The sequence below is a fragment of the Phyllostomus hastatus genome, unplaced genomic scaffold (assembly GCF_019186645.2).
Source record: "Phyllostomus hastatus isolate PE091 unplaced genomic scaffold, TTU_PhHast_1.1 phas_contig_196, whole genome shotgun sequence".
Taxonomy (NCBI): domain Eukaryota; kingdom Metazoa; phylum Chordata; class Mammalia; order Chiroptera; family Phyllostomidae; genus Phyllostomus; species Phyllostomus hastatus.
This window is the reverse complement of record NW_025333709.1, coordinates 23324387-23338780: the sequence shown is the minus strand read 5'-3', so window position 1 is coordinate 23338780 and position 14394 is coordinate 23324387. Positions and strand designations below refer to the sequence as shown.

The 14394-nt window shown below is 43.4% G+C and overlaps 1 protein-coding gene across 2 annotated transcripts in view; it reads right to left on the bottom strand.

The window, feature by feature from the left end:
- Nucleotides 1–1174: 1174 nt before the first annotated feature.
- KLF3 (Kruppel like factor 3) overlaps nucleotides 1175–14394 on the bottom strand; it is a 33853-nt gene continuing 20633 nt past the window's right edge. For both annotated transcript variants that reach the window (XM_045834707.1, XM_045834709.1), the window contains exons 3-6: nucleotides 12894–13380; nucleotides 12070–12220; nucleotides 7578–7738; nucleotides 1175–4828 (exon numbers count right to left, since the gene is read on the bottom strand). In XM_045834707.1, coding sequence (XP_045690663.1) covers nucleotides 4647–4828; nucleotides 7578–7738; nucleotides 12070–12220; nucleotides 12894–13380 — 981 coding nt within the window. In that variant the 3' untranslated portion in view covers nucleotides 1175–4646. The remainder of the gene's footprint in view (nucleotides 4829–7577; nucleotides 7739–12069; nucleotides 12221–12893; nucleotides 13381–14394) is intronic.

The window sequence follows — 14394 nt, the reverse complement described above, 5'->3', positions numbered from 1 at the left end:
GCAGAGCCCCTGTTTCCCTCTCGCGCACACTAGGACTGATAACATGCTCGGGTAAGGCTCCCAATCCCTTCTCCTTCAACCCTACAGCGTCTAAAATATTGGGCAATGACTGTGAGTGAGCACGTGTGTGCAGTGAACATCCTTGCGTTGTTCAGCTGTTCCTCACAGACTCCTCATAAAATCTGCATTTGCCCATCCTCACTGTGCATCTCGGCAGAATCCGGCTTTAACATACTGTCTCCTGGGGTGGGGCTCCTTCGGAGCTCAGCAAGTGTCGTCTCACCCATATCTGCAGTATCAGGCATGGCAGCATTACAGCCAGCCATCTAGACTAGTCCAAGCCAATATTCCACTAGGATGCTAGCAGTTCCATGCAGTATCTTTTCAAGCTTGCAGTCCCCTATCTCAGGATAAAAGCAGTTTCCTGGAGAAGGCTGAATTCAACCTCCTCCCAACCACTTTCCTCTCTCCAACCTGTGAAGGCGAGTCATGTGATTAAGTGCCAGCCAGACATTATTTCACGACTTGTTACAATGCAGTCTGGGCTGGAAGCTGCTTGAGATCTAACAAGCCAGTATCTTTAGGGGGAGTGGGGGAGGTAGATTACATTCCGCTCTGAACGAAAGAACTCTAAATCCTCATTGGAAACTCCTTATTCTTGTGACTGTGGGCTGGGCAGTGCTTGCAGACACAGCTTACCCAAAAATGTTTGTTCAGAAATATTTACTTTAGTGCATTTGTTGCCTCATGCCTGATTCCTCAACTCCCAAAGAATCCTGAGCTTTTATTTTAAAAATGAAGTATTTAACATGCACCTTTTAATACAAAGCACTGAGATTTGGGGGGAAGTAGGTAAATGTCACAAACAACAAATGGCCACTCCAAGACATGCATTAGGTGAGTTTGCAGCTATGTGCTGGGTTGTCTGCAGGTTTATAGTTTGTGCTTGGATTTCCTATTGGCCATTATCAGAAAACAGGGGAATCCGCTTTAGGGCCGAGTTCATTTTCTTTAGTGCATCTTTCAGTTACTCTATTTTCCTTTGCCTCCATCAACAATGGTTGCCACATCAGAGTGATTTACTTGGAAATTTCTAAGTAGGGTCTCTTCCGTGTTATGTCGTCAAGCTTTGTTCCTTGCGATCCCTGCATATCTAGTAATCACATGATCACACTTAATAGTCTGATGGTTTTATTAACAAGTATATAATACATATATTGCATACTGTATATAGTATATGAGGGCTGTACAGTACAAATTCATGTTCACAGTTTGACATGACAAAATGTCATTACTGAATTCCCATTGGACTACAGAGTAGAAACAGAGAAGGTACATTAAACATTCACATCTTTAGTAAGAAAGATTACCAAAATGTTTCAGTATTTGCAAGTATACTAATGCATGCTAAAAACCTTTACCCATTCAGTCTTATTAGCTTATAAAATATATTACACTTTATTAAAAATTTCTGCATAGTTTATACAAGTATTAAAGTACTGTCAATGTAATAATCCTGCTATACTTGCAGGGATGGGTTAAGAGATGCTAAGCAGAAAGATTATTTTGACCCTCTAACACTAAGTACATAACAGCGAAAAAAAAGTGCTAGTATTTGTAAAACATAATATTGTAGCCCTCGTTTAATGCATGGAAAATGGCTTTGTAAATGTATTATTTCTGAAGTAAATTTGCAATCATTTAGAAATTATTATCCTTGACCAAGAAGAGAATAAATACCACGCTGAGCAACTTCATGTATGAAAGAAACTCCTTCAAGATGACTGTATTTTCAAACCAGCGGATTTACTGTAAAACTTTAGGTCTCTGAGATTGTCTTTACAACAATCTCACCAGGAATGATGTGCAGACATATACAGTATCGGCAACACTCTTTCAAACCCCACATTAGTGCAACACTGATAGTGCAGATGGGCGTAAGAAAATATACATATGTAGTTCCCCTGTAGATCTGTCCCCAGGCTCTTGAAATTTCTGCATGTTTAGCATTTCCTCAGATGAACGTAGCTCTGCGGTGCCAGCCCCTTCCCCAGACCAGGCCACTCAGAACGTTAATGCCCATTTCTGATGCAGGTTCACATTTTACAACTCGAAAACATGACACGTTCAGATGGAATCTTCCTGACTTCTTCCTCAAGATGACACTTGGATAATAACTGAAGAAATTCTCTAACAATTTATACAACACTAACTCCACGTTTACAAATCATTCTCACCCACGTAAATATTGCAGTTAAAATCACCATGGATAGAAGCGTGGCACATCATGAAAACCACACATTCGAAGGGCATCTCATCTTGTTTGAGGCCTCCCTCAATTACAGCTAGAAATGACTAAGAGACTAAATTTCTCAACTATCTTAGTAAAATACAAATATATATAAAAAAGTAAAATTTGGAAAGAGCCGATTGGTCAAGTATGTAGCCTAGCATGGGAACAGAGAATGGCTTCTCTGGGTTGCTTCCCCCCCCAAGTTAAAAAGGAACTTTGTTAATGAACTGTTAACATAATTGAAGCAAGCTAAATAATCATGTAATAGTCTCTGCAGGGTCTTGCTTGCACTTCTGAACAGAATTTTTATATGCCATGGCGCACAATCAATTTCATCAGAACCCATGCAACTTTCTATTACTGGACTCAGGCTCAAAACTAATGATTCAAGAGCCATTTTTTTATCCCTCAATTTGTATCTTAGTGGCAAACATACAAACAAAAAAAATGAAAGAAAGGAAGAACCCAATTAGGATGTTTTAATCAAATTGTTCTAAGCAAATTCTGCAGTGCTTAAAAAACAAAACAAAACAAAAAACCCCAAGTGCCAGATAACACATTACTTTTCACTTCTCAATCACATTTCCTTTCAGTCGGTTCAGAGAGCTGTTGAGTGAGATCTCTCAGGTGCACCGTCCTTACAGCGAACTTTTATGAACACAACGCCCAAGTAGGCTTCCCGCACAATCCGCAGGCCTCCAGAATCACTCATTCACCGATGCGCTAGAAACAGTGTATTCCTCCCAGGCGAGGCCGTGTTGGGTCCTGAGCTGTGGCTGGGATGCATCTTCTGGATGCCATTCTTCTCCATCCTCTACTTAGGGCCATTTGGTCATACGCACCCCCGTTTGACCACCGCCACGAATTCCTTCAAATTTAGGACCAACAGCATCTCTACACATGAATTATTTTTATTGGCATATAGACTACGGTGCTCAAAAGCCTGCTTTTGAAAAACTTCCCCCAAATAATGGTACTATTTATCTTCAACATAAACACGAGTCATTTTCAGCCCGTTCTTCGGACAGGAGGACACTTGATAGTGAAAGGAGATTGCCAGCCCCGATGGTAAACGTTTGCAAGTTTTTGAGCTACATATATGAATCCCTGAACTGTGATTTTTCTGTATTTTTCAGAAATCTGTCCCCCAAGTAAAGGTCTTTGTGCTTCACAACTATTCACAAATAGCATCACTCAGGTCTTAATGAACCGACCAAAGCACTAGCAGATGCTTATTCATGATACGTGTCATGCATGCAAATGACAGCCAATTTGGCACCTTATAGTTCACACAGCCTCCGTATGAAAGCTGTGTGAGAAATCTGATATGGGGATATAATTGCTTATGTTTCCTTGTTTGTGATATAAAGCTCTAAGTAGGTTGGGTAAAAGGCCATTCAGACCTTATCCGAAAGATTTTTTTTTAATCATTACTAGGCAATTATTTTTGTGGTGTCCTTACTGTCTGTGCTTGATAATCTCCATTACGGACACTAGAAAAGGAGACCGGTGCCTGGGGGACCCCATAAGTATTTGGCTTTGTGGGACAGCTTAACACAGCCGAACATGCAGAGACCGAAGCTCTAGGAACGCCCTGCACAGCCAGCCGAACGATAACATCTCCTCCGAGGGCCCTGGCTGGCTTCCTTGTTTGCCCCTCTGCCCCAACTCCATGCAATGCAAATACATCCTTTTAACTGAGAATCACATACATCAACAGCTCTAGCCCATCTTCCAGTGGTGACAAAGACCTCCTTACTAGCTGCAGGCACCAAGGAGGGTAAGGGACTTAATTTAGATGACGTGATAAATCCAAGCTGACAAGCAAGACTGCTGAAGGATGATGAAAGAGCTGGCTGTACCAGCCCGGAGTCTTGCTGCCCTTCTAGCTAACCCGGGAAGGGGCTCACCCATCTGCTGCTGCGCAGCACAAAATGTGATCACGGGGCTCAGAGGTATGAATGTCTCTGGCAAGGACTACCAGGCTGGATACTGTATTTCTAATACATTTACTTCTTTAGAGGAATACATGGACAAACCGACAATTGGTTCTGTTAGTTTACATGTTCCCTTGTTCTCATTACATTAAACGTATCTGTAAGAAGGGTTTGCTTAGCATCCCCGGAAAAAAAAAAAAAAAAAGTGTTCACATTCTTTAGGTCTGACCCGTGGTAAGGAGAAGGGGGGATTAGAATATCTACTACTGACCATATGGAAGTTTGAATGATATAAATTCAGAGATTCAGACCAGCTGAATCAAAATTAAAATGTACATGTAAAAAATGAGTTAGACAATCGGGGGGAGGACGAGAGAGCCGGGCGGGTGGGGCGCCAAGGCAGGAGGCGGAGACACTCAGACTAGCATGTGGCGTTTCCTGTGGAGGGCGAGGTGGTCAGAGCGGGAGAAGCTGCGGTCACAGTCTGGACACTGGAAAGGTTTGATGCCAGTGTGTTTGCGAAAATGTCTTGTGAGTTCATCAGACCGAGCAAACTTCCATGTGCATCCTTCCCATGTGCATTTGTAGGGTTTTTCTCCTGCAAAAAGAAAACAAATGAAAAGAGCTTATTTATTTTTTTTTTGGACAGCAAAAGACTGTTAGTAAAGGCAGTGACATTAGATTTTTCAGCTAAAAGCTCTTGATATATTATTGCAAAGATGTGTTTATCCATTTGTCCCTCAATAACAATGCCTTATAAACCACTCTAGGACAGGCAATAGAAATTTAATTAATTCTCTTTAATATTTAACTGGCCTGTTGCCCCAGCCCCCCAAAGGAGGGAGGTAATTTTAAGAGTGCTTAAAAAAGCAGAAAGGTGCAGAAATCCATTCTGAGGGGCTGAATAATTTTGGTTTTGTCCTCAAGAGTGGGGACTAATACCTTAAGGAACACCTGGTGACCTATATTTGTCTACCGTCAAGTCTTAAACCTGCTTAGGAGCCCAGTTACCTGCAGTTCTAGCCATTCGAAAAGTCCAAACTCAGAATTTGTGGGATCGTCATTTTTTTTGAATAGTTTCCCAAAAATCTGGAATTGCTATCAACTAAAATATCTGTTGGGATTCCAACATCTTTTGATCAATCCACAATAACTATGCCTAAGACTGATGCTGTGATGGGAAGCACTGAAAATACAGTGACTCCTCCCCACCCTGCCAGAAGCCAGGCTTCTCCAGTCCCCTCCAGTGGGAGGGCGGTGATTTGTAGAGGAGGATCCGAAGACCATTGTGGGGGGGGGGGGGGACCCTAGGGAGAGCCATGATGAAGACCCTTACAAAGAAAAAGGCTTTTAATGGCTGTCTCACACATTCACATTAGTAAAAATAGGTAATGGGTATCACAAATTAATTCCCATCGCCTGTTCTCTAGAAACCTGTCATTCCTTGGCCTTTTGGTGGAATATTCAAAATTTGTCTTAACTGCTTTGCAGCAGAGAAGATAAATGCTAAGAGGTATTTTTTCCTACATCTGAATTCTTATGCAAATATTCAATTCGGTCTTTTTAATCTTAGGCTGGAATTTGGTAGCATTCACTTCTGAGGTCCCACTGATGCACTGGGGATGCTTTTATGAACCTATTTGACATAGAGCTGGGTTGACTGTGAGTTTCTCTAAATGCAAGGTCACCTACCACCCTCAGCTCTCTCCCTGGCCCAAGAACAGCTGTAGGTAGATTTTCCCTGTTTTTTTTTTCTCCCCAAAATTCACTGAAAAATTCCACTCCCATTCTGCCACACACTTTCCTGCCCTATTCTCTTCTGAATCCCAGATTTGACTCTTTTTAAAATTTTCCTAATAAGAATGATGTGTACGAATTAAAAAAAAAAACTACATTCTGAGTGAAGAACAATACACATGAAGACAAATTCTTATCACACTAGAATTTCACATTGATGAGTTTGAGGCTCAGGTCAGATGAGGCCTATAGTAAACATTAATCACCAATACTCAGTGCAGTTGATCAGATTGTCTAAAACATTTTCATACAAATCCCTTTAGATGTCTTGCTACAAATTGTTTAAGAGCCCACAGGACAACTTTTACATTTTCTCCACCTATGCAAGAGTTTCATAAGATCTGTACTCAAGATGGGGCAAGATGGAAAATATTCTAGACTATGGCAGGCAGTCGCATCGGAGTTTCCTCAGTTTCAGGAGAGGATTGACCCAGATTTCATTCCTATGAACTGATGCATTTATTCTGCATAAAGAACTGACTTTTGCTATTGTGAATTTGATAATATGAGGTCTGTCCAGAAAAAGACCAGCCACTGTTAATATGACAAGGATGGTTTGTATGACATCCACGTAACCTAGCAGCCAAGGAGAGTGGACTGGAATGCACTTGTGGGAACAACGATGACTTCACTGTACTAGTCGGGGGTGGGGGGGGGGTGGTAGATGCTAGTGAGTGAGCACATGTACTGTGTGGCTGTTACATTCAAAATGACCGAGTAGAGCAACAAATCTGCATCAAATTTTGAGGTAAACATCAACAATCCTCCTCGAAAACGATTTGGATAATTCAGAAGGCTGTGGCTATGGGCAACTGGCGATCGGCAGTTTCATCGCAACATGCCTGCTCATTTATCACATCTTATGCAGTTTTTTGGTGAAACATCAAATCACCCAGGTGACTCAGCCCCCCTACAGTCGAGATTTGGTGCCCTGCAACTTCTGACTCTTCCCAAAACTAAAATCACATTTGAAAGGGAAGAGATTTCAGACCGTCGATGAGATTCAGGAATGTGATGGGGCAGCTGATGGCGACTGGGAGAACTGTGTGAGGTCCCAAGGTGCCTACTTTGAAGGGGACTGAGTCATCATTGTCCTATGTACAATGTATCTTGTATCTTCTTCAATAGATGTCTCTATTTTCCATATTACATTGCCAGATACAAACGTACAGGATCTGGACAGACCCCGTACATTTACTAGATGGGAGCCCACATGCAGACCGCGTCCTGATGAAACAGGCCCACGGTTAAGAGCACTCCCCCTGTTCCAGTAGAGGTTCCATCCCTTTCTCTCCCCTTCACTGCCGAGTACAGAACTGCCAATGATGGACTTTGCCACACATGGCCTTGAATCTATTCTACTTATCACAGAAGTAAGTCATTATCAAAAACTTCATTTTTCATGACAGACCATCTGTAAATGACTACGGTAACTTTCAGATGCCAAAAAAAAAAATTTCATCATAACAATCCCTGAAAGTTAGAACGTTTGACTTAACGTTTTATTCTAATGCTACTTAAGGAAAAAGTGAGTCTTCTATTTCTGATACCTGTATGTGTTCTTCTGTGTGCTTTCAAGTGAGAGCTTTTAGTGTACACTTTGTTGCATCCGTCATAGTCACATCTGTGTATCCTCCGCTTCCTCTGGGTGTCCGGAGACTCCACAGGTATAGGTCTCTTCCCAGGCTGCACTATGACGGAAGGGTGATTCCTGCGAAAGCCAATGTCAAATGCACAACGTTGAGTGAAAGCAAGGCACTTCCTTTTCTGCAGTCTACCAAAAGCATTAACAACGCTGGGCAAAAACAAACAAACAGAAAACCCAATAAAATACACAAAAAAGAAATTAGCTGATCAGCCCAAGAAGCACTGCTAATATTCATTCAACAAACATTGAGTGAGCACCTACCATAAGCCAGGCACTGGGCTTGGCACCAGGACACAAAGATGAATAAAAACAGGGTTCCTGCCCTCGAGGAGCTCACACTCTAGGGGGAGACAGACATGTAGATAAGTAATGACAGTAAGAAGGGTTAGGTGCTATGCTGCAGGGAGGTGCCAAGCGCTAGCAGTCTCTGTGCCTCGACAGCTGCCTACTGACAGAATTCTGCGGCTCTAGGTAATGCAGGACACTCCACTATGGTTCACAGGCTGTCCTCTTTTCATTTACTGTTCCTTAGGGAAAGGTCAAGTTCCTGCGTGCCAGGCACACACACGATGGGAGGTACCTACATTTTATGCTTCCCATAACTGGCCTTCAGTGGGAGTCTTCTAAAAATCGACAATTCACATTTGATTTTCAAATGCTGGCTCTTCCAAAAACCAAGCAAGCAAGCACGCTGGCCCTGCTGCTTTCACGATTCAACACTTTCCTGTTACCATCCTTCCCGCCAGAGGGTCAGGTCCCGCCGCTGGGGCAGGGCCAGCAGTCAGGCGAGGAGAGGAGGCTGCAGCCAAGACACTGTGGCGCAGGAACTCCCTCGGGGACCCCAGCATCCGTTCTGACGGCTCTCGCCCGGTCTCACCTGCCTGCACCTGCACAAACCCAACTGGGTAAAACTTCAGTCCTAGGGACTCTCTCTTTCAGAAAGGTGGTTGGGGAGTAAAGGCAGATGGGGAAAGCCCGGGAAGGGTCTGTAGTCTTCTCGGACTTCCTCTGCTGATTCATGTTAACTAATTAAAAGTTCTCATTCACTCATTAATTCTAATCCACTCACTTGCTTTCCTAATGATTAATTACTTGATACATCACAAGCTTATGTAGTTGGCCTCCACTGTAACAGAAGACTTCTTTAAAAAACATTTGAACCTAAAGTTCTTAAGGTGTTGCAAATAACATATAGGATGTTTAGATAAGTATGTAATTGGGAGAACAAAGATTGGTGAGAAGGAGAAAAGAAAAAGAATTTAATGAGGGTAAACACTCAAACTTGAGATAAATCGAAAAGGATTCTTTGACATAAAAGTTGGTTTTTTATCTTGGTGAAAAGATAATCACATATCCTTTATCAGTACATGTTTAGTCATGCTAGGAAGTGACTAAAAAGAGAATAAAAGGTGTGTTTAAATGACCATACTTATTTCTCACTTTTATAAGCAAAGAAAACTCAGTTTTGAATCTCACTTTACCTTCCTACCTTGATGCTTAGAGGAGCGATGCAGAAAAATAAAACAGCCAAGTTTGGATACATGGAAAGTAAACACGAACTAGTGAGGCGGAGGAAAGACAAGAACTTAAATTTTACAAATGTACAAACAGTGAAGAAAATAAGACGTGAGAGGTTTACGGACAGGTAAAGTTCTTATAAATCTAAATGATCAACTTAAAATTCTTTTTTTTTTTTTAATTTTTTTTAAAAGACTTTATTTATTTATTTCTAGAGAGGGAAGGGAGGGAGGGAGAGAGAGAGAAACATCAATGTGCGGTTGCTGGGGGTTATGGCCTGCAACCCAGGAATGTACCCTGGCTGGGAATCGAACCTGGGACACTTTGGTTCCCAGCCCGCACTCAATCCACTGAGCTACGCCAGCCAGGGCCTAAAATTCTTCAATTAAAAAAAGGTTACCAGTTTATTTAACTTTCAACTTTAATGCCCCTGATAAATGCCATTGAAAAATGTTTTATCTTCATTAAGAGAACTTCAGGAAATAAAATGCTGAGGGAAAAAAAATGTATCACATACGCTCTGAAATAATGAGAGTGTTCTAGGTAACTTCGGAAGTCTATCCTGATGATTGTGTTTTATGGGTTGGGAATCAACCTTATCGTTTCTGTGCAGTAAAGACTGCTTTTCCCAGTTGCTTATTTTACATACAATGTTATGTGTTCCAGCTTTGAACCCCAGCTCTGAGGCTGAGAGTCCCCGTGACCCTGGGCAAGAGGTTTACCCTCTCCGGGAAACGGGACTGACGGTATGATCCAGAAGGTGATGGTCACGCACACAGAGCATTTAAGAACAGGATCTGTTCCAGATGTACATCTTCTCAATGGTAGCTGTTCATAAGTTGAGGTTCAGAACTTTATTTGCTAATTTTGCCCCTACATTGTTTAATTTCGTGAGGAGTTTTCTGGGGATGTCCCAACACCATATCAGGAAACCTCTATACCAGCTAACATCTACCTTGAAGGGCAGCCTCATGCTGAGGGTGCTTAGCGCCCCCATCTCTGAAGGCCCAGATGTTAGTACAGCCGAGGCTAGAGATCAGGATCTTGGGGTCACACCCTTCCTGGTCTCCTCAACTGCTCATTTTTAAAGAGGTTGTCTGGGATCATCACAACCAAGAGGTTAGAACAGCTGTTAAATATCAGAGACCTGGTCATCGTTTTGAGCTAAGCTGATCGCTCAAGTTTGCTACCATTCATATACACAAGTAAATAGGGAAATCTGATCCTTAAGCTTTTTGTGATATTTTCACACAGGCATACATACATACAGCAAAAGGAATTTGATATACATTTGAGTGCCTTTACAAATCATTCTAGAGCAGTAGCCCTATGATCAAGCAAATGGATTTCAAAGCTGTATTTTAAAGTCGGCTTCTAAAGGAAGGGTTTCCTAAGGCAAATACTGGGACTGCATTCTCACAACAGTATTGGGTGCTTGGTTTCAAGCGATCCCTTCCTGGCTAGCTGGCTTCCTATGTGGGCTGCGACTGGCCACACACCAAGACATTACTTAATCTCATCTGTGAGAAAATTTCTTGAAGAGTCTATGTCCCGGTTGTGGCTAATCTGTCGAATTTTTTGAGAAGCAAAATGCATTCTTAGGTCACAGCATTAGACTAAGCATATTGCTCATTAATCATTAAAAGCTATCCAGCTTGAGATCATCAAAAGAACATTACTCAAAACGAGAAAGGAAAAAGACATTTTCTCTTCACCAGCATTCAGAGCATAGCATATTGCCTTTAAATATTCTTCTATAATGTTTTACACTGTGGTTCACAATAACCTAGACGCTGGAGTAACCCCTTTCAGTCAATGGGTCCCTCCCTATGTGGGTGGTTGGCTTCATAGCATCTTTTCCATCATCCGTGCAGGAACAATTTCAAGTCCACCAAGTCATGTTGTCAGTCACCTTGCCAGAGACGTCTGTCATCATAACAGGTAGCCCTGGCTGGTGTAGCTCAGTGGATTGAGCATGGGCTGTGAACCAAGGGTTGCCAGTTCGATTCCCAGTCAGGGCACATGCCTGGGTTGTGGGCAAGGTTCCCAGTGGGAGCCATAAGAAAAGTCATTCTCCAGCTATCAGGGAGTATATGAAAACAACAAAAAATGACTATGGTTTGGTGCAATGGGCAATTAATACGTGAGATACTATGAAGGCACCTATTTGGGTTGAATGTGGACTCAACTAGAATATTTGGAGTTTCCAGAAAATAGCTATTCTGAAACCAGAGAATTCACATTCTGTTACAGCATTAACTGTTTAAGGGAAAGGGATGGAGATGATAAAGTAGAAGTCTGGGCAGATCATTTACTTAAGTTGCAGAAAAGGTGACATGGGAAGCAGATGATGGAAGGGACCCTGAGGAGACCTGAGGGGACCACAACTGCTGCCTCAGTACTAGGAAGCTGGCCGCTGAACCCAATGTCGAAAGCACCATAGCACAAGACAATTACAGCAAGAAAAATAACTGCAGCCAGTAATGAAAATTAAGAGGCAACAGAGGCAGCAAGATTCAATGATTAGCCCAAGGTCATCCACATGGTAGAGAGCACAGCGGGGATCCAAGACCAGTGTGTTCACTGGTCCACTTTAAGATTATGGAAGAACTATGTATGCCCAGTCTGGAAGAGTGGGGGGAAAAAACAAGATGAAAATGATGTATGTTGTAAGCTGGCAAAATCATGGTGACTTGAGGTCACTGTCATGATGCTGTCGGTGTTAACAGCATTGTTTTTGGAGAGATGCTCTCATCTTGCTCTGTGGCTGCCACAAGAATTCCACGCGTCACACGCTGGAAGCCTGAGCTTCCTCCATTCCAGGTCCCAAGATGCACGGGGCCACGCAAATGCTGGGCAGGCCTAAGTATACTTACTCTTGCAACAAGGCTTGCGGGGGGGACACTGAGTTCATTAAAGGGGGTGACATTTCTTCAGGATAATAATCTGTCCTCTGTGGTTCAATCCCAGGTTCTACTTTAATTTTTTTCTGTAATATAGGCTTCTCATACGATTCAATTACAGGTACTAAAAAATAAAAACAGAAAAGTCACGTTACATACAATCTACCAATTCAGCCTTTAAAAATCTTATTGCACAGATCCTATCTGTAACACTCCCTATACAATGTGTGACTATCTGCCTTTGGCAAAATTACAGCAGCAATGAATCTGTGGAGGGATTCGCGTTTCTCTGGACCATTATTTTGCCAGTAAGCATAGGAAACGGGACTTTAAAGACATCAGCCCCCAAATGTTCTTCCTATGATTTTTTGGTTATTTCCTGTTAACCCGAGTTTTCTGCCCACAACTAGTCAATGACCAAGGTGCTTTTGTTAGCCAGTAATGATGAGCACGATATAAAGGTATTTATTAAATGCCTCTTTGCACCGAGAACCATGTAGGCATTTCTTGAAGCAAAATACAAAGTCAAGATTCTTGCTATCTCAAAGTTGACAATGATACTGTGAAAGTAATCATTTCACAGCTCTAAACAGACAGCCTGATTTTGGGGAGCTCTTCCAGGACCCACACTTTAAGGGGGAAAAGAACCCACAAGGAAATGCCTTAGGCGGACTGGACGTGGAGTGCTCCTTCGAAGAACCCCAGCTCTCCGCTGCCTCTGCCCTCACCGGGCTGTCTGGGAAGACCCTGGCCGCACTGAGCAGAGAGCGACGGGGCGGGTCAGCGCCGGGATTTACCTTGCATGCTGCTGTTTGAGTTTTCCATCTCCTCGGACAAGGACACCATGAGCGGCTGCTGGAGGTGACTGGTGTACATGAAGGGGACGGGCTGCACCACGACCGGCTGTATGACCGGCAGTATCCCCGGGCTCCGGATGCCGTGCCGGGACAGGGCAGCGGCCATCACCGGCGGCATGGACAGCGGCATGCTGAAGGGCTGCACGCCCGGGGGAGGCGGTGAGTACTTCTTCATCGGCGGGCTGGGAGACGGCATGCTCAGCCCGGGTGAGGCTCTCCGGTGCGAGGACTGGAACTTCAGCGAGGAAGGAGAGCTCCCAGCCGAGGGCGGTGAGCTCCGCTTGTTCACCGTGAGGTCCACTGGCTCCATCTGCATCCCGTGCGACAGGACCTCCGGGGTCTGGAAGAACTTGTCCGGCAACGGCGGGGAGTAAATGACTCCGTACTTGCTGGGCTTTATGGACTCCATGTAATTAGACGGGTATGACTATTGGAAAGGAAAAACAGAAGTGTGGAAACAGCCACATAAGTACATTTGCTTCTAACATGAATTATGATGAGAATACACAAGAAGGTGCCTTTAGTTACATGGACTGTAATAAGTGGTGTGGGTTCAGATAGATGCTGGACTCTAAAAAAAACGCTATGAGAGAGCTGGTCTAATAAACATTAAGAATGAGGGATAATGTGATAACCGTGTCACATGAAAAACCTCACATTTAATTCTAAGACAATACTCATGTGGGATCTGAAGGCTGAGATCGAGACCTGGTAAAGTTCTAAACCAGGTTCTAAAACCAAAGTCTCAGAGTTGGCCTCGGGGGGTTCACCAAGAACTGGCCAATCCAGGTAACCTTGTCGCTTTTCTCAAGCGGTTTCTTAACTGGCAGGAAATGCCCTCTCTGGCTTCAGCATTTTACTCAGCAGCAGGGCACTGGGCATTTCTCGTGATGCACTCGGGTTAGTGTGAAGAAACCGGGCTGCACGGCATCACCTCTGGGTGGGCTTGACCACTGACGGGTCCTGACCCGGGATGTCCAGCAGCCCTGATGTGCCCGGAATGGACTTCGCTTTAGCACTGAAGTCCTGCAACCTAGAACATGCCTCAGTCTCAGGAAAAACCAGGATGGTCAGCCACCCTACCTGCCTGTGGTCTTACTCACAGTGTGAACGAAGCTTTAGAAGATGACTTGATTTCCCAATATGTGGATGACACAGAACTAAGGAACAGCGAATACAGTATGACTCAAAGTATACAGTATACAGCAGGCCACCTGATGCTCAAAACGACTTGTACAAAATTTGAGGCCCAGTTTTCTCTTCCCTACATCTGGCCAGCACCCCCCCACCCCCACTCCAGCCACCCAAAACCATCAAAAGAAACCATCAAAAGAAGCTGGAAAATAAGCTACCATGATACTGGAAGAGATTGATGAAATGATGTGTTTCCTCCCAAATCTAAGATATGTTCTACAAATGATCTAATTTGTCTACACATACC